A 24081-nucleotide genomic window follows, 5' to 3' on the forward strand; every position below is an offset into this window, starting at 1 on the left:
AGAGGGATTTTAAGTGATATAGGCATAAAAGTCAGCATTGGTTAGAAAAGAAAAGATTGTGGTTGTATCCTAACTCCTAAACTTTACCAAGCTGAATAAGATTTGAAAGCAAAAAGGGATCTCTCTCCCCAAAACTTTCCGCAGGCCATACTGACTGGAAGGCTTTCCAGACAAGACCGCCCCTCCCCTCCCCCCACACTTTTCAATGTTGGTTCTTTGTCTTTCACACACTCTTGCCGCCATGTGTTGAGATAGAGAGGACAGGATCTGGGGAAGCCATTGTCTTATTTATACCCTCCTCCTCTCGCTGAGGATTACCTGCACCCAATCACGATTACCCAATCAGGATTACCTCCACCCAATCAGTGCGGGCAAGAGCAGAGGAAGATTCAAAAAAGGATTGCATATTTATAGGGACATCAAGAATAGCCAGAGTTATGAGAATTTTATTAAAACACTTGGGACGTGCATAGTCTTATGCGTCGCGTGTAAGACAATCTAACTATTAGAGAGCAGCATGTGAAAAAACAATTTAAAAAAACAGTTATAAAAATATGGTCCTTTATAGAGGCTTCAATTCTGCAAACCCTTAAGCAGGTACTTAACTGTACGCCAGCTGACGTCAGCAAGGGGGCCATCTGAACCCACGGAACAGCAATTCCCAGCAGATGTTTCCATTTCCTCTTTGACTGACAAGCAGCTGATCCAATTATAGGGAAGAGGGTTTTTGGCCATTGTTCTGAGCATCTTCACTTCCAGGGTTCCATGAGCCTCAAGCAGGGGTAGGCAAACTTTTTGGCCCGAGGGCCACAGCTAGGTGGGGAAATTGTATGCACGGCCATGACTATAGGGCTGGAGCATGGGGTAGGGGTACGGGAGGGAGTGCGGGTGCGGTTTGCAGGAAGGGGCTCAGGGAAAGGGGTTGGAGTGTAGGAGGGGTGCAGGGTGCGGGCGGGGACTCAGAGCAGGGGGTTTGGGTGCAGGAGGGGGTGTGGGAGGAGGCTCAGGGCAGGGGATTGGGGTTCAGGAGGGGGCTCAAGGCAGGGGGTTGGGGTGCAGCGTGCAGGAGGGGTTTGGGATGTGGGTTCTGGCCCGGTGCCACTTACCTCGGGTGGCTCCGGTGTGGAAGCAGTGCGCAGCGGGGCTAAGGCAGGCTCCCTGCCTACCCTGGCCCTGTGCCGCTCCCGGCAGCAGCCGGCATGTCTGGCAGTGGCTCCTGGGGGTGGGGTGGGGCAGGCGACTCTGCCACGCGCTGCCCTTGCCTGTGGGTACGACCCACGAAGCTCCCATTGGCCGTGGTTCCCCGGTGTCTTTGGGCGGTGTCTGCAAGTGAGGGCAGCGCACAGAGCCCTCTGCCCCCTCCCCCCCATGGGCTGCAGCGAAGTGATGCCGGCTGCTTCCGGGAGCGGCGCGGGGCCAGGGCAGGTAGGGAGCCTGCCTTAGCCCTGCTGCGCGATGGGGCTGGCAATCCTGTGGGCCGGATTGAAAGCCCTGATGGGTCGGATCCGGCCCGCGGGCCATAGTTTCTGCTCCCCTGCTCTAAAGTGATTGCTAGGTAGCACAATGGGGAATCTTTAGGTGACAGAAATGTTTATCTCATATTTTCCTATGGGTCGGATGCCACTGAGACTGCCTAAGCCATCAGCAATCACCGGGTTCTGCTGCCTCAAAAAAGGGTGTCAGAGAGGAGTCTTTTTATTCTGAACACCTGTGAACTTCCTTCCAATTATCCAGCATCCCCTCCCCTCCCTTCCGTTCAGTTCAAGGTTTATTTGCAGGTGCAGAATCTGGCAGGCAGGATGGTCAACATGGTGTTGGGGGGAATGCCTGGGTAACAGGTGTCTGAGAGCTCCATCCCCAAGGGTACGCTATAACAGCTGATCCTCATATTGTCTGATTGACAGGAGCTGTGGAAAAAATCAGACTCAGTAAGTTAGAACCTAAAGAATACGCCTGCAGTACGTGCATTGCACTTGTCCAAGTGGTTGCACTAGCTCCGTGCGTGCCAGCCAGCCAGAAATAAACAGGGCTCGTTGGACAGACGCAGCGACAGGAAAAGATCATCGGTGCTGTGAAAGGGAGACCTGAGCGGTAAAGGCCTTCAGGAACATTTACAAGCTGGAGACCTAAACTCTGTGCTTCTAGTTCTGAGATACCCAGATTTAATGTTAGACAGAAACCAGCACAGACAGGCCAAGAAAACAGTCCCAGCCGGGTCTGAAACAGCTTTTCGATTTCAACGCACTGGGACTGGGAAGTTGCCCAAAAGGAAAAGGCAGAAGGACCTCATGTGTAACTCAAGCTCTGTGGCTGATTCTGCACAGGGACTGCACTGAAGACATTTCTCTCACCCCTCTTCTCTGAAATCACGCACTCTGCAACAATCATCACCGCCAGGATTATAACAAGGGCCCCGAGAACCATCCGGATGACGAAAACAACGTGGGAGGCATTGCTCCTTTTATCTGAAATCAAGAAAAACCTGTCAGTGTGGGATGCAGGGATTGAGAGGGACAGATTTGCCTCTAAAGGAGGGATAGAGACTGATGGATAAATAAAGGGACGGCAGGAACAGTTTAAAGATGAAACACTGTTTCTCCCCTGTCCCTTAATTTCCGACCTCGTCCTGTGTCACAGGCAGTTTCCTTGGCCTCCCTTTTTGCCAGCAGGTTCCTCTTCATATGCCAGCTGCTGGGACCTGTGGGGTCATCGGGCTGGGTTCAGCCCTCTGCCTAGGGGAACCTTCCCATGAGGCCAGCCAGCAGCTGACTCTGCCGCATGGGTAGGAAATCGCTAGCATAGCAAGACAGTAGAGACCTGGCCAGAGCCCTTACCGAGAGCAACAAGAATAACGGGGATTCTGAATATACAAATTACCTAAAGCTCCTTGCCAGTGGTCGCCATTAAAAATCAGCATTTACCCCAGTCAGCACGCAACACTGCTGAGATGCCACACTGCTTCCTCATGCTTGGAACTGGCACCGGATTGCAGCACTAACTTGAAGCACTAACTTCACCTCCTCCACAAAACAGTAATTCTGTTGACAACTGCTAAATGTGTGTATTTACACAAGCATCAGGTTCAGCTGTGAGTGTCAGTTAAATGCATTAAAAAAACCCACTATAAATGCTCCACTGCACACACAATTCCCCCTCTCGGGAGAGGATGAGAGAGAGAATGGACCACACCTGGCAGATGTTAGTCACATTGCTTGATGCATGGCTGGAAGCTGCTCAAGCCCAAGACTTTTTAAAGGTATTTACGCATTGCAGTGCTGAGTGGAGCAAAGTCTACGTGACTTAGCAGCCTCCATTTCATTTTCAAAAGGGACTTAGTGCCCCATTCTCTTCCAATGAGAGAGGCTCCTAAGTCACTTAGGCCTTCCAGTGCTGAGTGGAGCAGTGCCTACATACCTTTGCAAATCTGGGCCTCAGATACTATGATAAGGGCAGTAAAAGAACCTGCCATATATACTTGTTCATAAGCTGAATTTTTTTAGTAAAAAAGGGAAGCACCAGAGAAAGGGGGTTGGCTTATGAACTGGTATAGAGAGGGAGAGGTGGGACACAGCCCCTCCCCCCAAGAGACGGAGCAAGGAGAGACAGCCCAGCAGAGCCAGAAGGGAAGAGGCGGCGCCAGAGCGTCTCCACTTCTGGCCACGCTGCTCTCCCCCCAGTCTCCGAAGCAGCTGCAGCTCTGGGGCTGGCCGGCTGCAGCCATGCCCCTCGCCCCCCCCCCACCCCCCCGAGCAGGCTGTGGCCGCGCCGCCCAGCTCAGCCCGCTGGAACATGCTGCAGCCGCGCCGCCCGGTCTCGCCTGCCGGAGCAGGCTGCGGCCGCGCTGCCCAGCCTGCCGGAGGAGCTCCAGCCAGGCCAGAGACATCCTCCCCTGGCCCTCCCCAGATAAGGTGGGAAGGGATGGGATGGGGAGAGTGTGGGGGTCCCAGGCTAGGGGTGGGGTCATATGGGGGGTGCTCCCCTGAGCCCCAGCTTCTCCCCCTCAAAACAATTTCCCCACCAGTTGCTGTCCCGGTCCGTCAGGGTTAGCAGCTGGCGCGCCGGGACTCTTTGTTTACTTAGGTTTACCTCCGTGCCTGCGGACGCTCAAGGTAAACAAACCATCTTGGCCCACCACCGGCTTATCCTGATGTCCCGGGAGCCAAAGTTTGCTGACCCCAGAATTATAGGGTCAGTTTATGAACGGGTTATAATTTTTTTCCATTTTTACTTATCCATCTTGGGGGGCGGGGAGGGGGAGGTCAGCTTATAAGCCTGTTCATTTATGATCAAGTATATACGGTATGTAGAAAAGAGGAACAGATTCTCGGGTGCACCGAGTGTTGCTCCAGATGCCTTTATGCCCGGCCCGTCCCTGCCCAGTCTTTGGGCGCTGTCATAAAGAAGCTCAGAGCTGGGCATAACTTAGAGCAGCTTAAAGGACTCCTGGCCCGTGTTTGTCCCTGGCTCTGTCTCTCAGGCCGGGCTTCACTTGTAGTGAAAGAGGTGCCAGGGCTCAAGCAATTGTTTTTTACATTCATAACTGATGCCGCAAGCCCAGGAGGGCCGGGGCTATGGATTGCCAGGCCTGGCAAGCCCTGGCACAGATTAAGCACTGCTCTCAGCACGGCTTTCCCTGCTCCTGCTCCGTCGCTCTGTGGGGAACCGATAGTATCTGGGTCTCATAGTAGGAAGCACATAGGAGACTGCTGACACTTACTGATGGTCACCTGGGTTCCGGCTCCTGACACAGACAGGCTCCTTGCTGTGATCCCCACCTCACACACGTAGGTTCCTGTATTAGATGAATTTGCATTCTTCAAAGTGAGAGAGGCAAACCCATTGTCCAAATGCAGGGTGGTGATCACATCGCTGTCATTCACCAGCTCTGTCTTTAGTGCCTCCGTCCCATAGTGATACCATCGCACATACATGGTGCTGTTATTGACTGTCTTGAATGTACAATTGATGGTAAGTTCTGAGCCTTCGAAATCACTGACACTGGTTGGGGTTTGATTCACCATCAGGTCGGTAATTTCTGCAGAAAGAGAAACACAGATGATGGCACCTTCATTGAGAAATAGTTCAATGTGCCACCAGACAAGGGCAGATGTACAAAATGAATCTCTCCAGTCCTGCTGTTTAGTTTCCCCTGCTTGTTAAGAGTTTAAACGGATGTTCTTTCGTTTCGCCCCATATAGAGCTGTATCGTGCATGTCAAGACTTTTCTGCTCTGTTTAGTGAGCAGGTAACCCCAGAAGCTTCAGTCTAGACAAACCCCCTCCAACAATATGACGTCTTACCTGAACCTTGTGTTAGGGTTACCATATTTCAGCAAGCAAAAAAGAGGACGGGAGGAGCCCCGCCCCTGTCTTGCCCTAGCACCGCCCCTGCCCCACCCACTTCCACCCCCCTCAGAACCCTCCCCCCCCCGCCCCTTGTCCCCTGACTGCCCCCTCCTGAGACCCTCCCCCCAATCCTAACTGGCCACCTAGGACCCTACCCCCTAACTGTACCCTAACTGCCCCAATCCTTATCCACACCCCCACCCCCAGACAGACCCCTGGGACTCCCACGCCCCATCCAACCACTCCCCACCCCCTGACAGCCCCACCCAGAACTCCCGACCCATCTAAACCCCTCTGCTCCCTGTCCCATTGCCTGCTCCGATCCCTCTCCCCACTACTGCCCCCTGACAGCCCCCCCCAGAACTCCCAACCCCGCCCCCCCGCTCCTTGTCCCCTGACTGCCCCCTCCTGGGACCCCTGCTCCTATCTGCCCTCCAGAACCCCACCCCCTACCTAAGCCTCCCTGCCTCTTGTCCCCTGACTGCCCCCTCCTGAGACCCTCCCTTAACTGCCCCCCAGGACCCTACCCCCTACCCGTACCCTGACTGCCCAAAACCTTCTCCACACACCCCCCAGAAAGCCCCCCCTGAACTCCCGACCCCCCCCATCTCTTGACTGCCCCCTCCAGAACCTCCCTGCCCCTTCTCCGACCCCCTGGCTCCCTTGTCGTTGCCCTTCGGTTCGCCTAAGGTCTCTCTGGGAGCTTGCTCAGGAACTGGCTGAGCCGTTCTCCCGGCACACTGGGCAGCAGCGGGGGAGGAGCTCCAGACTGCCGGAGGCGAATGCAGGGAGGGCGGGAGGGAGTGATCTCTGCTGCATGGGGAGGAGGGACTCTGTCTCGCTGTCGGAGCCCCATGTAAGTGGCACCATCCGGCAGCCCTGTTAGCCACGCACGCTCTGCATGGGGGGAGGGGGGGAAGTCCGGACATTAACAAATTTCCCCCAGACGCGATTTTTAGTTCAAAAATCCGGACATGTCCGGGGGAATCCGGACGAATGGTAACCCTACTTGTGTATGCCTGACACGCCTGCCAAATTCCTTACATTCAAACCCTTCTTGAGACCTATTTCCCTCCAGCAGCCCAATGCAGGGCAAGAGAGAGGGTGGCCAATTCTCCTTTGTTACAGAAAAATGGGATTCCCTGAAGGACGTGGAATGGGCAGTTCTGAGACGTGATGCCCTTCTGCTGGCAATGGCAGGGGAGTGAGGATCGAGGTGCAACCATTATTCAGGGCAGGGCTGTGCTTACAGCATAGCGAGAGAGTGTCAGCAAGTCTTTAGCGCTGGTTTTACTGGTGGAAACTTCAGCAGCTCCAGGGCCAGGCGGCAGCTGAGCAGGGGTTTTGAGGATCTCCATGGCCCCCAGATGTTGGATTTAAGGGCCTAAAGCCCTGTGTGGATTTAGTCCTTTAATCTCTGTCTCACTTCCCAATCTACTGTTAAGACGTCTGCCCGTTCTCCCCCTTTTGTCTGTCTTGTCTCTTTAGAGTGTAAATTCTTTGGCTCAGGGGCTCTCGCACTATGTCCATGTACAGTAGAGCTGATTGCAAATGTTCTGGCAAAACTTACCTTAGACTGAAAATGCCAATGCACTGACGAGAACTGATTCACCAAATCTACTACAGATTTGACTCCACTTTCGTCAAAACACACACTGGTTTCTGTTGGTGTTCCAAGAGCCCCAGGGTTCAAAAAGAACTAGATAATAGCCTGGAGGATGGTCCATCAATGGCTGTTAGCCAGGATGGGCGGGGATGGGGATGCCAGAGGCTGGGAATGAGCGACAGGGGATGGATCACTGGATGATGCCTGTTCTGTTCATTCCCTCTGGGGCACCTGGCACTGACCACTGTCAGAAGACAGGATACTGGGCTAGATGGACCTTTGGTCTCACCCAGTCTGGCCGTTCTTATGTTCTTCTGTCCCGCGAGCCCCAGCTTGGGGAGTCGGGAGTCGAGTCTCGGGGCGGGTGGGCTCCCCACGCTGTGGCAGAGCCAGGTCTCTAGGGGCTCTTGCTGTCTGCTCGGCTCCCTGCTCGAGCCAGGGCTCTTGGCGCTTCCAGTGTCCCTGCCATGGAGCTGGAAGCCTGGAAGTTCCAGGACCAGCTCCCAGGGGTGCAGCTCTGGGGTCGCTCCGCCATGCAGACTGCCCCGGGCTGGAGATCCCAGGGCCTCTAGAGTCCTGGGCCAGTGACTCCCCAGGCTGCTCTACTTGTAACTGGCCTCTGAGACTCTGGAAGTCCTCAGGTCCCTGGCCCTGGTGCAGTCCTGATCTGTCTTGGTTTGGAATGAAGCCAGTTGTGAAACAATGAAACTTCCGACAAACTGAAACCGCTCTAGTGTACAGGACCTAGCACAGTCGGCCCCACATGTTGGTTGAGGCCTCTGAGCACCATTGCAAAGCAAACACTAAATAACAACCTATTACTGAGCATACAACTTCATCCTGACTCTGCTCAGCCCTTTGTGGGTTTGGGTTGGACTTTTCGGGGGCTAAACTAGAGGGATGCCCATGTTTTGTTGGTTCTGTAAGTCAAGCACATTGCATGCACCAGGGACTCTTTGCATCCCTCTGTCCCCCAAAAGGTGCCGGGGTGCCACCCTCCCACCCCTCTCTATTTCAGGGACTCACTAGCCCCCATCCTCATGCCAGGAGCTCTGTGTCTCCCCCATTTCTTCCCCCCCATGCTACAGCCCCCAATTCTGCCCCAAGCCAGGCGCTCTCTGTGCCCTAATCCTCTCCCTTTCCACCATTCCAGGGCCCCCAATTCTCCCTGCATGCTCAGAGCTTTGGCTGTACCCTCATTCCAGCATTATCCCTAGACCAGATCCCCCATCTTCCCCGTGTCAAGGGCTCTGTGAGCCTTCCCGTCCTCCCTTCCACAGTATTGTTATTTCTCCTCTTTCTGCCCAGGACATAAATCATCCAGAGTGTCAGGATGTTACACTCTACTGGGGGAAGGAGCAGAGATGAGACAGGAATGTTTTCCTACTGGGAAGTGTTAATTGGTGCCACAAACTGGTTCTTTGATTTAGACAGTTACAGAGGTGCTTTGCTCCAAGCTGTTACTCTGCTAAACAGGAAACAGGCACTCCGTGTGTCCCACACTTTTCCCCCTTTGGGTTTTCTGATTTCCCCAATATCAGAGTTCTGCCCAGTGATGCCTTCAATACTCCCTGAAATGTTGGAATTGATGGGCTGCGGGGTTCCAAACTATTGTGTCACAGACCAAGAGAAATGCCATCACGTTGAGTGCACTGTAGCTGTGTCAGTCCCAGGATATTAGAGAGACAAGGCGGGTGAGACAATAACTATTATTGGACCAACTTCTGTTGGTGAGAGAGACGAGCTTTCGTGCTCCATAGAGCTCTTCCTCAGGTCTGGGAGAGATACTCCCAGCACCACACTAAAATGCAACGCTTAAACTCCCACACAGATTTCCATCACAACTTCAACAACCACCACCCAGCCAGCCAGCCATTAAACTCTCTGGGGAACACTCCCACACTAGCATCAATTTCCTAGACACCACCATCAGCTTCAACAATGGAACCCCACAGACAACCCTAGACAAGAAACCCACAGATCTCCACACCTCCCTTCATAAACCCAGTAACCACCCCAAACAACCAAGAAATCTGTAATCATAGACTTTAAGGTAAGAAGGAACCATTATGATCATCTAGTCTGACCTCCTGCACAACGCAGGCTACAGAATCTCACCCACCCACTCCTGTATCAAACCTATGTCTGAGCCATTGAAGTCCTCAAATCATGGTTTAATAACTTCAAGGTGCGGAGAATCTTCTAGCAAGTGACCCATGGCCCACGCTGCAGAGGAAGGCAAAAAAAACCCCAGGGCCTCTGCCAATATGCTCTGGAGGAAAATTCCTTCCGGACTCCAAATATGACGATCAGCTAAACCCTAACCATTTGAGCAAGACTCGCCAGCCAGACACCCAGGCATTCAGATAGCACAGAATTCGCTCCTAGGAGAGTCTGGGATACACACCTTAACACACTGAAAACTGGCTGCACCAAACAAGGACATTCTACTAGAGAAGTAGATTGCATCATGGAATGGGCTGTCCAAATACCCTGAGAGAAGATGCTTGAAAACAGAAATAAAACCTCCTCTGACTGCACTTAGAGGAGAGGAAAGTGATCAGGACCAGTCATCATGGATTCACCAAGGGCAAGTCATGCCTGACTAACCTAATTGCCTTCTATGAGAAGATAACTGGGTCTGTGGATGAGGGGAAAGCAGTGGATGTGTTATTCCTTGACTTTAGCAAAGCTTTTGATACGGTCTCCCACAGTATTCTTGCCAGCAAGTTAAAGAAGTATGGGCTGGATGAATGGACTATAAGGTGGATAGAAAGATGGCTAGATCGTCGGGCTCAACAGGTAGTGATCAATGGTTCCTTGTCTAGTTGGCAGCCGATTTCAAGCAGAAATCTTTCCTGAACCCCCACTTCTGACCTTCAAGCAACCCCCCAACCTCTCCAAGGGCATCATCAGAAGCAAGCTGCCCACAAACCAGGACACACCAACTCAAAGCAGCACCAGATCCTGCCAGAACAACAGATGCAAAATCTGCAGACAGATCTCCACTGCTACAATGATCAACACCCCCCACAACTCACCTTTCAAGATCCACGGATCCTACACAAGCCTATTACAACATGTGGGGTACCTCATCCAGCGCACTAAATGCCCCAATAACAACGATGTGGGTGAAATCAGAAAATCACTGTGCTCTTGAATGAACTCACACAGGAAAATGATAAAAGACAAAACCACCCTGTCTCCAGTGGGGAACACGTCTCACCGGTCAGATACAGAGTGGTCCTCATCCTCAAAGGAAGCCTGCACAACACTTTCAAAAGATGAGCCTGGGAGCTAAAAATCATGGACTGAACAGACACTGGATTTATGGCTTATTACAACACCCTGTAACCTCCAAACCCCTCTTTTTGTCCTATGACTGCAGAAGTGTTAACGGGCCACCCTGCCTTGAATGGTCCCTTGAAATAGGTGTTAACTACTTATGCTAAACCAGCCATTCTACCTTGTATTTACCTGTGACACTCTGCACGTCTCTACTTAAAACACTGCATCGGCCCAGCTGCACCACTGTCTAAACAGGAGGTTCGGTCGGTGTAACTAATTACGTTGCTCAGACGTGTGGATTTTTCACACCCCTGATCAACATAGTTATGGTGACATAGGTCTGTAGTGTAGACCAGATCTAAGTCTCCAAGAGCTGAAGAAGAGCTCTGCATAAGCTTGAAAGTTTGTCTCTCTCTCCAAGAGAAGTTGGTCCAATAGAAGATATTCCTTCACCTACCTTGTCTCTCAAGTTGCGTATAAGGCTTAGCCAATTAGAAACCTCCCCTCACACCCCATCTCAAAACAGTTTTTTTTAATATCTGGGGCTTGATCCTGCATTATTTGTGAAGCCAAAACCCCCACAGAAATCAGTGGAATGCAGGGTCAGGACCATTGTACGTACCACAGAATGTCCCCCCGTTTTGCCCACAGCTCTGCCCTTTACACTTTTTGCTGCTCCATCTCCCCCAGCACCACCTGCCCCAGCTTCTGGAACCAGGCCAGTGTCCTTAGGTCCCTGGAAGGGGTTTTGTAGAACAGAGAAGGAAATGCTGGTATTTACCATTGATGGTCACTTGGGTTCCCTTCCCAGGAGATGTCCCATCCCTGTTCCCAACCCAACATACGTAGGTTCCAGAATCGGTGACATTGGCTTTCTTCACGGTGAGCGAAAGAGACCTCTTTTCTTTATCTTCTGATGATATGATTCGATCTGTTCCACTGGACAACTTTTCTGTTACATACTTTCTGGTTTTATACCATTCAGCATACCACTTGGTTGAATTATTGCTTGTGTTGAATGTACACTCGATGGTGAACTCTGACCCTTCCATTGCACGGATATAAGGGGGTGTCTGATTCACCACAAAGACAGCAGTAGTATTTTCTGCAGTTCCTGAAACACAAAGTTCAGTGTCACTATTTGAAATTATTGCAACAGGAAGAAGAATTAAATCAAAGAAAATTGTTTGCAAATGATCCACTGCAGAATGTTTCCATTTCTCTAGCAGGAAGCCAAGTGCACGAGCAGGAACTCTCTGCTGAAGGTCACGGCATGAAGTTCAGAGCGGTGAGTGGGGAGGGCTCAGCTGGGCAGTTAGCACAGGCCCCACTTGCACTGTTAGCCGGCCTGTCCCACTGGCTCCAGCCTGCCGTACGGGCTCCAGGGGGCCTCTCCCTAAGTGTCAGCGAGAGAGCACTGGGTGGCTCCTAGGGATCTAGAGAGAAGCCCAGATGCAGGGAATTGGGCCTGCAGGCCCCACGGTGGAGTGTCTGCTCCAGGGAGGCAAATCTCAACTACAATGGGCAACCAGAGACTTGGGGAGGGAGGCAGGGTTCAAAGAAGGGAGATAGAGTTGGGAGAGACGAGACAAAAGGAAGGTGGCGGGACGGGAAGACTGAAGGAAAGAGAGAGCTGGGAGTGGAAAAGAGAGGATGGGAGAGAGAGAGAGTGTGTGCAAAGCAGGGGAGAGGGATAGAAAGATGTAGAGGGCCTAAGGAAAGGGGAAGTAAAATAGACAAAAATGAAAATTATGTGAGGCAAATACGAGATGAAAGGAAGACAATGATCATCGTTATTATTTATACTTATTCCCATTGCACCTAGAGTCCTCGGGCACTAGTACAGACCTGTTGTTTTAGGCCCTGTACGTACTGTAAGAGCCAGTGCCTGCCCTGAAGAGCTCACTGTCTACAAGTGGGAGAAGAAAAAGAGATACTGTAGAGGGGGAGTTTACTTATTCCCTGTGCACAGGGGCACCACCAGTCTCTTCCCAATAGTGGGGCTGAGATGGGCCAGACAGAAAATTGGGGGCCTGAGCCCCCCCATTGCCACAAGGCCCCACCCCTCTTTGTAGCCCCGCTCCATGGCCAAGTCGGAGGCCGGAACCGGGCAGTGAAGGTGTTGGCTGCTGACAGCCAGTAAGAGCTGCCCTGGCAGGGGAACCTGGCTCGGGGACCGGCAGAGCCCTCGGGGAGCAGCGACCACAGGGGTGGGGCCCAGGAGCCTGGCCTGGAGTGGGTCAGAATGGGCTGCTGTGGGGAGCCCTGGATCTACCACCTGCCCTGGGCGCTGCGCCCTGGCGCTTGAGGATAGGGATCAGGGGCTGTTCTCGGGCACCCCAGTCCTCTGCCCAGGTTTACTTCTCCGCTGCTGCTGGAGCTGGGGACCCAGCCAGCAGCCTCTGCTCTCTCCACTCTGCCTTCAGAGCTGGGCAGCTGGAGAGTGGCAGCTGATACAACAGGGCTAAGGCAAATTTTGGGGTGGTTCTAGCCCCTGCAAGAGCTGCCCCTGCCTATGCACTAGACCACACTGCCTGCCCCCAATTATTATTATTATTTATTATTAAGCAGTACTGCTAACAAACACAATATTCTACAGAACAAAGAGCAGGATGATGTATTTCTGTCTTACAGTGCTGATGAAATACCGTCTATTCCATCAGTAACTAGGCAGGATGTAAACTAGCAATGTTACAGGTAAACTTTTTTCTATTCTGAAGGACTGGATAACTTGCACCCAAGAGCATTAAAAGAATTGGCCAAGGAGCTTGCAGAACCATTTTGTTTTTAATAACTCTGGGCACAATGGGGATGTTCCAGAGGATAGGAAAAAAAGCTAATGTTGTGCCAGTATTTTAAAAGGGTAAACGGGTGACCTGGAAAACTCTGAGCTGGTTAGTCTGACTTTAATCCCAGACAAACAAACTTGATATAGTTTTTTTGATGACGAATTTGGTTGATAAAGGTAACTGTTGACATAACACTTGGGGCTTGTACACACTACCACTTACCGACCTAAGCACACTTATGGACAGCGTTATGTCGGCGGAAGAGCTTCTCCCACAGACATAGCTCCTACCTTTCATGGGGGTGTATTTATTGTGCCAATGGGAGAGCGCTCTCCCGTCAGCATAGAGCATCTTCACCACACAGGCTACAGTGGCGCAACAACATCGAGTGTAGACTAGCCCTTAGACTTCTGCAAAGCCTCTGATATTCTGATTTCATATGGTGCTGTGTTTTTAATCAACATAGTATATAGAATCCTAGTATTGTAGGACTGAAAATGACCTAGTCCAGTCCCCTGCACTCATGGCAGGGCTAAGTATTAGCTAGATCATCCCTGACAGGTGTTTGTCTAACCTGCTCTTAAAAATCCAGTGATGGAGATTCCACAACCTCCCTAGGCAATTTATTCCAGTGCTTAACCACCCTGACAGTTAAGAAGTTTTTCTTAATATCCAACCTAAACTGCCCTTCCTGCATTTTAAGCCCATTGCTTCTTGTCCTATCCTCAGAGGTTAAGGAGAACAATTTTTCTCCCTCCTCCTTGTAACAACCTATTATGTGCTTGAAAATTGTTATCATGCCCCCCGCCCCCCCGCCTCAGTCTTCTCTTCTCCAGACTAAACAAACCCAATTTTTTCCAAACTTCTCTCATAGGTCCTGTTTTCTTGACCTGTAATAATTTTTGTTGCTCTTCTCTGGACTTTCTCTAATTTGTCCACATCTTTCCTGAAATGTGGTGCCCAGAACTGGACACAATGCTCCAGTTGAGGCCTAGTCAGCGCAGAGTACAGTGGAAAAATTACTTCTCGTGTCTTGCTTACAACACTCCGGCTAATACATCCCAGAATGATGTTTGCTTTTTTTTTTTTTTTTTCCCAACAGTGTTACTCTGACTCACATTTAGTTTGTAATCCACTATGACCCTGTACCTATTGGGTTCCGGGAAGTGGGTGGGCGTAAGCCCGCCCACTGCTAAAGGATCCCCCCCCAGCCTAAGGGGAGGATCCACAGGGCCTGGAACTCAAATAATTACGGGGGACAACTAATGTAAAAACAGGGACAGGAGTGTGGTCAAAGGGTCAAAAGAAGAGAACCAGACGGGGACACCGAGCAGAGAACCCCGGACAGCGCCCACTGCTCCTCAAAGGCTTCAAGGGAGCCAGTGGATGCCGCCCAGAGGAACTCTGCCCGGATACGTGAACGGACAGAGGATCGGAAACAGGCCCCGCAGTCACAGGCACCTCCATCGGCCAACCTCCTCTCCCTGGTTTTATAGATGGCCTGTTTAGCCAGTGCCAAGAGGAAGTTGACCAGGAGGTCCCGCGACTTTGTGGGGCCACGGATAGGGAGTGCATAAATGAGAAGGTGAGGGGAAAAGTGTAACCAAAAACGTAACATAATATTGGTGAGGAGCCGGTGTAGGGGCTGCAACCTGGCACACTCTAAGTAAACGTGAGCCAGGGTCTCCCTCACGCCGCAGAAAGGACAGGTGTCCGGGACTAGGGTAAACCGCGCCAAGTACACGCCCGTGCTCACGGCCCCATGAAGGAGCCGCCAGCTGATATCCCCGGCGGGCCTCGGGACCAGAGTGGAATAGAGGCTGGCCCACCGGGGCTTCTCACCCTCGACAGATGGCAGGAGGTCCCGCCACTTTGTATCGGGGCGGGACACGAGGGTGAGGAAGTGAAGAGTGTGCAGCACGAGCGTGTATAGATGTTTCCTTGGCGCGGTCAGGAAACGAACCGGCTGCAAGTCGTGCAGCCGGCTCACGGAGAAGGGGCGGAGGGGCCGGTTGGGTCCACGGGGTAGGGGCCCGTGTGACAGAGCGGTTCTGGCGGAACCTAACTGAGAGTGCCAACTCAGGACAAATTGCTCAAATAGGGCAGTTACAGCCCAAGGCTGGGGTTCTTTCCACCTCTAAGGCAAACCAAACCAGCCAGACTAAGATGACTTCGGTCTCACCCCCCGGCTAACCGCAAGTCTCACAAGCAATCTCCTTAGACACTCCAGTTTCCCAGTATTACCACCAGTGCCACTCGTTATGGGGACAAGTGGTTATGAAAACCAATACCCCAGTAAAAGAAAAAGGTTCTCCTGATCCCAAAGGACCAAGCCCCAGACCCAGGTCAATATACAAATCAGATCTTACCCACAAATCACGCTGTTGCCAATCCTTTAGAATCTAAAATCTAAAGGTTTATTCATAAAAGGAAAAGGATAGAGATGAGAGTTAGAATTGGTTAAATGGAATCAATTACATACAGTAATGGCAAAGTTCTTGGTTCAGGCTTGCAGCAGCGATGGAATAAACTGCAGGTTCAAATCAAGTCTCTGGGATACATCCCCCGCTGGGATGGGTCCTCAGTCCTTTGTTCAAAGCTTCAGCTTGTAGCAAAGTTCCTCCAGAGGTATGAAGCAGGATTGAAGACCAGATGGAGATGAGGCATCAGCCTTATATAGTCTTTTCCAGGTGTAAGAAAACCTCTTTGTTCTTACTGCGGAAAATTACCGCAAAATGGAGTCTGGAGTCACATGGGCCAGTCCCTGCATACTTTGCTGAGTTACAGGGCGTATCTGCCTTCTCTCGATGGGTCCATTGTATAGCTGATGGTCCTTAATGGGCCATCAAGCAGGCTAGGCAGAGCTAATCTCAGCTTGTCTGGGATGTCACCCAGAAGCATAGCATAAATTTGAAATACAGACAGTATAGAGCCAATATTCATAACTTCAACTACAAAAGTGATACACACGTATAGACAGCATAATCATAACCAGCAAACCATAACCTTGTTTTAGACACCCCATTTGACCCCCTTTATACAAGATTTGGGTGCCACTACAGGACCTTGGTTGCAACAATGATCTATATGGTCCCAGATTATATCAATAACGTCACACCCCCAACGCAAAATTGATGCAGGAAGGGATGTCACAAACGTCACTGACTGCATCCTAAGAGCTCTCCACTCTGGACAATGCATCAGCTACAATATTTTCCTTTCCCCTTATGTGGACTATATCCATTTCATACTCCTGAAGGGCTAAACTCCAACGCAGCAACCTGGAGTTGTTGCCCTTGGCCCTGTGCAGCCAGACCAGAGGGGCATGATCACTCAACACAGTGAATTTTTTATTGTACAAATAGGGCTTAAGTTGCTTGACAGCCCAGACAATGGCATAACATTCCTTTTCAATGGTAGCGTAATTTTGCTCAGTGGGGGACAATTTCTTACTTAGATATGCCACGGGATGTCTCTTCCCTCCTTCCCCCTCTTGCATTAGCACTGCCCCCAGCCCAATATTGGAAGCGTCTGTACATAATAAAAAGGGCTTTTCAAAATCTGGGCTGGCCAAAATAGGCTCTTTGGCCAAAGCGCTCTTTATGCTTTGAAAACCCTGCTCACAGGCCTCCGTCCATAGCACCCGGTCTGGTTTTTCCTTTTTCGTCAGGTCTGTGATGGGAGCAACAATGTCGCTGAATCCCTGCACAAATCTCCTGTAATAGTTGGCCAGACCAATGAAGGATTGGACCTGCTTTTTAGTTCTAGGGGTTGGCCAGTTTTTAATGGCCTCTACCTTTACAGGCTCTGGGCGCAGTTGCCCATTGCCCACCCTGTGCCCCAGGTAGGTCACCTCAGCAGCTCCCATTCTGCATTTAGAAACCTTAACCGTTAGATTGGCCTCCCTGAGCCGGTGCAGCACAATCCCTATGTGGTTCAGGTGATCTTGCCACGAACTGCTGAATACGGCCAGGTCGTCTATATAGGCCCTCGCAAAAGATTCTAACCCCCGTAGGACCTCATTTATAAGTCTCATGAACGTAGCCCCTGAATTTCGCATCCCAAAGGGCAGCACTTTGAACTCATACAGGCCCGATTCCACTATGAAAGCGGATTTTCCTTGTGCCTCGGCATCTAGGGGTATTTGCCAGTACCCCTTAGTCAGGTCCAGGGTGCTTATAAACCTTGCCCCTCCCAGTGTATCCAGTAGATCCTCTATTCTGGGTGTGGGGTAAGGGTCAGGCTGGGTGATAGCATTTAGCTTCCTGTAATCCACACAAAACCTCATGGTCTTATCCTTTTTTGGCACCATTACAATGGGAGAGGCCCAGGGGCTCTGGGATCTGGTGATTATTCCCATTGTCAACATGCTTTCCACCTCTTCCTGGATCTGTCTTTGCATCTCTCCCTTGGCCCTGTAAGCTCTGCTAGGGGCTGGGCGGGGACCCACCGTCTGAATGGAGTGTGTTATTCTATCTGTGAGCCCTGGCCTATTGGAGAATGTTCGCTTATGGTGTCTTAACAGCATCAGCAGTTCCTTTCTTTGAGGGGGGGTTAAATCCTCCCCCATCTCAATGCTCTCAAGAGGCGTTTCCTCCTGGCTTTCAGCAACCATGTCAATTAAAGGGGCAGATCCTGCCTCTTCCTCAGCATAACAGATTGTGTTCACATTTACCTCCCTTGCATGGTAGGCCTTCATTCTGTTCACATGCACTGTCTGCACACTTCCCTGGACCTGGGGCTTCCTCACATCATAGGTAACCTCATTAATCCTTTCCACTACCTCCATGGGTCCAGACCAAACATCTTTCATTTTGTTCTTCCTGACAGGATCTAGCACCAATACCATGTCCCCTATTTCAAACGCTCTCTCTTTAGCATCTCTGTCATACCAGGCTTTCTGAGTATCCTGGCTCTCTTTCAGATTCTGCTCAACCAACTTCATCATCTCCTGCAAGCTCTCCTTGAATTGAGCCACATACTCGGCCACCGGCTGCTCTGCCTCCTCCACATTACCTTCCCATGAGTCACGAACCAAATCTAGGGGCCCCCGGACCTGCCTCCCATAGAGCAGTTCAAATGGAGCAAACCCTGTAGACTCTTGGGGCACACTCCTGTATGCATACAATAGATATGGCAGCATAACATCCCAGTCATTCTGGCGTCTATCCACATACATTTTCAACATAGACTTCAGGGTTCCATTGAACCTCTCCACTAGACCATTAGTCTGGGGGTGGTAGGGAGCAGCTTTCAGGTGCTTCACCCCACATAACTCCCACAACTGTTTGAAAACCACAGACATAAAGTTAGACCCACGGTCAGACAATATTTCCTTGGGAAAACCCACTCTGCTAAAAATAGAGAACAAGGCCACTGCCACCGTCTCTGCCTCGATATTAGCCAAGGCTACAGCCTCCGGATATCTGGTAGCAAAATCTACCAACACCAGGATGTATTTCTTCCCATTTCTGGAAGGTTTTGGGAGTGGCCCCACAATATCCACAGCTACTCTGGCAAAAGCCTCCCCAATAATGGGCAGAGGCTGGAGGGGCACCTTGCTAGGCCCCCTTAACCCCTTACGCTTCTGGCACAGCTCACAGCTCCTGCAGTAATCTCTCACTGACCCCGAAAGGTGAGGCCAGTAGAAATTCTGCTCTAGCCTGTCACACGTTTTGCCTATCCCCAGATGTCCTGCAAAGGGACTATCATGAGCCAACTTCAACAAATCATTGCGGTAACTCTCAGGTACCACAAGCTGTTTGCGAGCTGCTGCTTGGGAATTCTTCCTTCCCCTAGGTGGTTCCCTATACAACAGCCCATCCTGCATAAAAAACCTGCCTCTCTCTTCACAGGCCGGGACCTGACTCTGAGCATCATTCCTGGCCCTCTCTAGAGATACATCACTCTGCTGAGCCACAATAAATTCACTCTGGGTTTTGTTTGGATTCAGAATCATCTCTGATACTTCAGACAAACCCTCACCTGATCCATCTTGAGAGGCACTCTCTGTCTGTTTGCTGCCCCCCTCACTGCCATCGGGCAGGGTATCCGCCACAGCCCCAAATTCTTTCTGAGACCTGGTCACTACATTCACTTGGCCAGGCACCCCTAATATGTTATTTCCTACCAACACATCAGCCGGAATCAAATCCCGGACAGCAGCCTTCACATCCCCTTTAAAGCCATCCCACTCCAGGTGGATTCTAGCCATTGGCAGGTTTACAGAATACTCGGATAACGCCACTACCGTCACATACTCCCCCGGCAGCATGTCCTCCGGCTTCACCAGATGTCCCTTGACTATAGTTACATCCGAGCCAGTGTCTCGCCATCCCGTGCATTCAACATCATTGACCTTTGCCTCCATGATAAACCTCTCACTCCCCTGCCATGCCTCAGTCCTGACATAACTGGTGAGCTTATCACCTCCTCCCAAGCCACTGGAGACGATGGGGTTAACATTAGCTACTGCTGTGCTTGCACCTGAACTTAAGGTGGAGCTGTTATGGCTTGGTTCAGCCTGAGTGCTCAGGGTAATGGAGTTGGCATTTATCGTGGCATTTGGGGTTGCTGGCTTTGGGCTGCCCTTCAGGGTCGGGCAGTCTGGTCTCATGTGGCCCAGCATACCACAGTGATAGCATGTAATCTGTTCCGTCCTGGGATGAGAGTTCCTACCCTCCGGGCCCCCTTGAACTCCTCTAGAAGAGTCAGGGACAGATTTACCTTTAAATCCCTCCCTCCTCTTGAACTGGGGAGAAGGGTGATTAGTTTTCCCCGGGGTTTTACACCCTTCTCGAGCCCTGTTTTGGGTATGGGCATCCGCAATCTCTGCTGCCCGTAGGACTGACTCAGGCTCCCTGTCACACACAGCTGCTCTCACATGGTCAGGCACAATATCTAAGAACTGTTCCAAAGTTATTAAATCCAGCAATTTTTCAAAACTCCCATGCGCCTTGGCCCCCACAACCCACTTTTTAACAAAACCCATCAGCTTATGAGCACATTCTACAAAAGTATATTCCTTAGGCATTTTAAACTCTCTAAATTTAACTCTGTAAGATTCAGGAGTAACCTTGAATCGCCTTAACACAGAATCTTTAAACTGCCCATAATCCAAGGCTTCTTGTTCCCCCAAGTCATTAAATACCTCCCTGGCTTTTCCAGTCAGTCTGGTCAGCAGGACAGGCATTCGCTGACCCTCAGGGATCTGGTACAGATTGCAGAGGCGTTCAAAGGTAGACAAAAACTCCTCTATATCCTCAGTATCATTGTAAATGGGACACATCCTTTCCCAGTTTTTCTCATGACGGGGGGGAAGTGGAGTACCAGGTGGGGATGACTTTCTCCGCTCTTCCATTACTTGGAGCTGAAGTCTGGCCGTCTCCTGTTCAGCAATGAGCAGCTCTAGACGCCCCTTACGAGCTCTCTCTTCCCTCTCATCAGCCTCCTTCTTTCTTTGATCGGCTTCTTTCTCTCTCTCAGCAGCCTCTTTCTCTCTCTCTCCAGCCTCTTTCTCTCTCTCTCTTTCTAACTCTGCTACTTTTTGCTTCTCCAGCAATCGAAGATCTGCTAGCTTCTGTTCATGCTCAAATTGCAGTTGACTTGTCACCCTTTGCATTCTAATTTTTTCTGCCTCTTCTGCAGCCTCAGGTAAGGGCTGTGCTCTTGCCCCCTGATCACTGGCTATTAACAGATTTCTCAGTTCTTGATTTGTAGCTTTCTTTCTAAAGCTTATCCTCTTTTCTGAACACAAATTTTCCAGGGCTTTTTTGCCAAGTCCCTCATATGCTCTTTGCTCAGCCATTGCAGCAGCTCTTTAACCAACAAAACTCTCAATCCCAAAATTCAAATTTGGACAGCGTGGGGTTCTGACCCAAAGCTTAATTGACCTGGTTCTGTGGATCCAAGCACGACTACGCCACTGTGACAGAGCGGTTCTGGCGGAACCTAACTGAGAGTGCCAACTCAGGACAAATTGCTCAAATAGGGCAGTTACAGCCCAAGGCTGGGGTTCTTTCCACCTCTAAGGCAAACCAAACCAGCCAGACTAAGATGACTTCGGTCTCACCCCCCGGCTAACCGCAAGTCTCACAAGCAATCTCCTTAGACACTCCAGTTTCCCAGTATTACCACCAGTGCCACTCGTTATGGGGACAAGTGGTTATGAAAACCAATACCCCAGTAAAAGAAAAAGGTTCTCCTGATCCCAAAGGACCAAGCCCCAGACCCAGGTCAATATACAAATCAGATCTTACCCACAAATCACGCTGTTGCCAATCCTTTAGAATCTAAAATCTAAAGGTTTATTCATAAAAGGAAAAGGATAGAGATGAGAGTTAGAATTGGTTAAATGGAATCAATTACATACAGTAATGGCAAAGTTCTTGGTTCAGGCTTGCAGCAGCGATGGAATAAACTGCAGGTTCAAATCAAGTCTCTGGGATACATCCCCCGCTGGGATGGGTCCTCAGTCCTTTGTTCAAAGCTTCAGCTTGTAGCAAAGTTCCTCCAGAGGTATGAAGCAGGATTGAAGACCAGATGGAGATGAGGCATCAGCCTTATATAGTCTTTTCCAGGTGTAAGAAAACCTCTTTGTTCTTACTGCGGAAAATTACCGCAAAATGGAGTCTGGAGTCACATGGGCCAGTCCCTGCATACTTTGCTGAGTTACAGGGCGTATCTGCCTTCTCTCGATGGGTCCATTGTATAGCTGATGGTCCTTAATGGGCCATCAAGCAGGCTAGGCAGAGCTAATCTCAGCTTGTCTGGGATGTCACCCAGAAGCATAGCATAAATTTGAAATACAGACAGTATAGAGCCAATATTCATAACTTCAACTACAAAAGTGATACACACGTATAGACAGCATAATCATAACCAGCAAACCATAACCTTGTTTTAGACACCCCATTTGACCCCCTTTATACAAGATTTGGGTGCCACTACAGGACCTTGGTTGCAACAATGATCTATATGGTCCCAGATTATATCAATAACGTCACAGCCCGATGAAAAGGTCCGGAGGGCCAGGGGTGGAGGGTGGGCGGGGCGTGCCCTCATGCAGGATCCGGTCGAGGCAAACCCGAGCAGCGGGCGGCAAAGCGGCCCTCACCTCCCGAAGTACGCGCTGGGGAGTACAAGGCCTGGAGAGCCCCATGCGCCGAGCGAGCGTCAGGGGATCCAGCCAGTCTCCCCGGTCGTAGTCCAGGAGGTCTCCGACTCTAGTGACTTCTGCCAGGACCAACCTCTGGCGCACCGCGGGGGACTCCGCCACCTGCACACGGAGCTGGGGATTGTGTAGCAGGGGCTCCGCGAGGAGATCTGCCCCCTCGGTGGCCGCCACGGACCTGGTCGCTGAGAACAGTTTCCAGGTCCGGAGGAGGTCCTGGTAGAAGACCGGCAGCCCGGAGAGGTCTCGCGGAAGCCCTCTCGGATCGAGATAAAAGAGCTGCCGGTCGTATCGGAGCCCTCGGAAGCGGCGCAGGAAGGCGTGCGCCAATACGCTCCACGCCGGATTACCTGCACCATAAAGGAGCCTCTGCAGGGCCTGGAGGCGGAAGACATGGACCTGAGTGTGGAGGCACTTCAGGCCCTGCCCTCCCTCCTCTAGGGGCAGATGGAGGACCCCTGCAGAGACCCAGTGCAGTCCTGGCCAAAAGAACTCCAGAATCACCCTCCGGAGGTCGGCCAGGAAGCCCGGGGCCGGGACCAGGGTGTTGAGACGGTGCCAGAGCATGGACAGGACTAGTTGATTGAGTACCAGTGCCCTCCCACGAAGGGAGAGGCACCGGAGTAGTCCTGTCCATTTCCGGAGCCGCTCCGTCACCCTGCCCTGTAAACCTTGCCAGTTCTCCGGCGGAGACGGATGCGTGGCGGAAAGGTAAACGCCGAGATAGAGCAGCGGACCTACGCTCCACCGGATGGCCTGAAGCGCGGGTGGGAGGGAGCTCGCCTGCCACCCGGCCCCTACCACCAGGCCAGAGCTCTTGACCCAGTTGACCCGGGCGGAGGAGGCCGCTGAGTACATGGTCTGGCAAGCCTCCACCCGCACCAAGTCGCCCGGGTCCTGGACCACGAGGAGCACATCGTCGGCATACGCCGACAGGACCAGCCGCAGCTCCGGTTCCCGAAGCACCAACCCCGTCAACCTCTTGCGGAGGAGACAGAGGAAGGGCTCGATCGCCAGAGCGTACAGCTGGCCCGAGAGGGGGCACCCCTGCCGCACTCCCCGCCCGAAGCTGATCGGTTCGGTCAGGGTCCAGTTGAGCTTGACCAGACACTCTGCGGAGGCGTACAGCACCTGGAGAAAACCCACAAACTGGGGTCCGAAGCCTAACGCCTGCAGAGTGCCCAGGAGATACCCGTGGTCCACCCTGTCGAACGCCTTCTCCTGATCCAGGGACAGGAGGGCGAACGACAGACCATCCCTACACCCAAGTTCCAGAAGATCCCGGACCAGATAGAGGTTATCAAAAATGCTACGGCCCGGGACGGTGTAGGTCTGGTCTGGGTGGATCACGTCCTCCAGCACGGACCCCAGCCGCAGCGAGATGGCCTTGGCTACGATTTTGTAGTCCGTGCTGAGGAGCGAGACGGGACGCCAATTCCGTAAGTCGCGGAGGTCCCCCCTCTTCGGCAATAAGGCGAGCACGGCTCGCCTGCACGAAAGAGGGAGGACCCCGCTTCGCAAGGCCTCGGCCCAGACGGTGACTAGGTCCGGGCCGAGGACGTCCCAGAACACGCGGTAGAACTCCACGGTCAGCCCGTCCATGCCCGGAGATTTATTGGTGGGCATGCGGCGGAGGGCTTCCGAGAACTCGGCCAGAGAGAGAGGCGACTCCAGCCGGTCCCGGTCGCCCGCGCTGACCGTTGGGAGTCCGTCCCAGAGCACTCTGCAAGCGGTAGGGTCAGTCGGATCCGGGGAGAAAAGGTGTGCATAGAAGGCCTTGGCCCTCTGGCACATCTCCACCGGATCCGTAAGGGGGGTGCCGTCCTCCGCTAGAAGGCAGGTGACGTGCTTCTTGGCCCCCCTCCTTTTCTCCAGGGCGTA

At 51.9% G+C, this 24081-nt stretch overlaps 1 protein-coding gene across 2 annotated transcripts in view; it reads right to left on the minus strand.

Annotated features, from left to right (window-relative positions):
- Positions 1-430: 430 nt before the first annotated feature.
- The window catches only part of LOC135975586 (polymeric immunoglobulin receptor-like), a 32570-nt gene continuing 8919 nt past the window's right edge, over positions 431-24081 (minus strand). Inside the window, exons 2-5 of one of the 2 annotated variants that reach the window (XM_065566923.1) lie at positions 11021-11353; positions 4718-5035; positions 2352-2465; positions 431-1907 (exon numbers count right to left, since the gene is read on the minus strand). In XM_065566923.1, the coding sequence (XP_065422995.1) occupies positions 1885-1907; positions 2352-2465; positions 4718-5035; positions 11021-11353 (788 nt within the window). In that variant the 3' untranslated portion in view covers positions 431-1884. The remainder of the gene's footprint in view (positions 1908-2351; positions 2466-4717; positions 5036-11020; positions 11354-24081) is intronic. The other variant, XM_065566924.1, reaches the window with a different exon arrangement.

The sequence above is a fragment of the Chrysemys picta genome, chromosome 14 (assembly GCF_011386835.1).
Source record: "Chrysemys picta bellii isolate R12L10 chromosome 14, ASM1138683v2, whole genome shotgun sequence".
NCBI classification, from domain to species: Eukaryota; Metazoa; Chordata; order Testudines; family Emydidae; genus Chrysemys; species Chrysemys picta.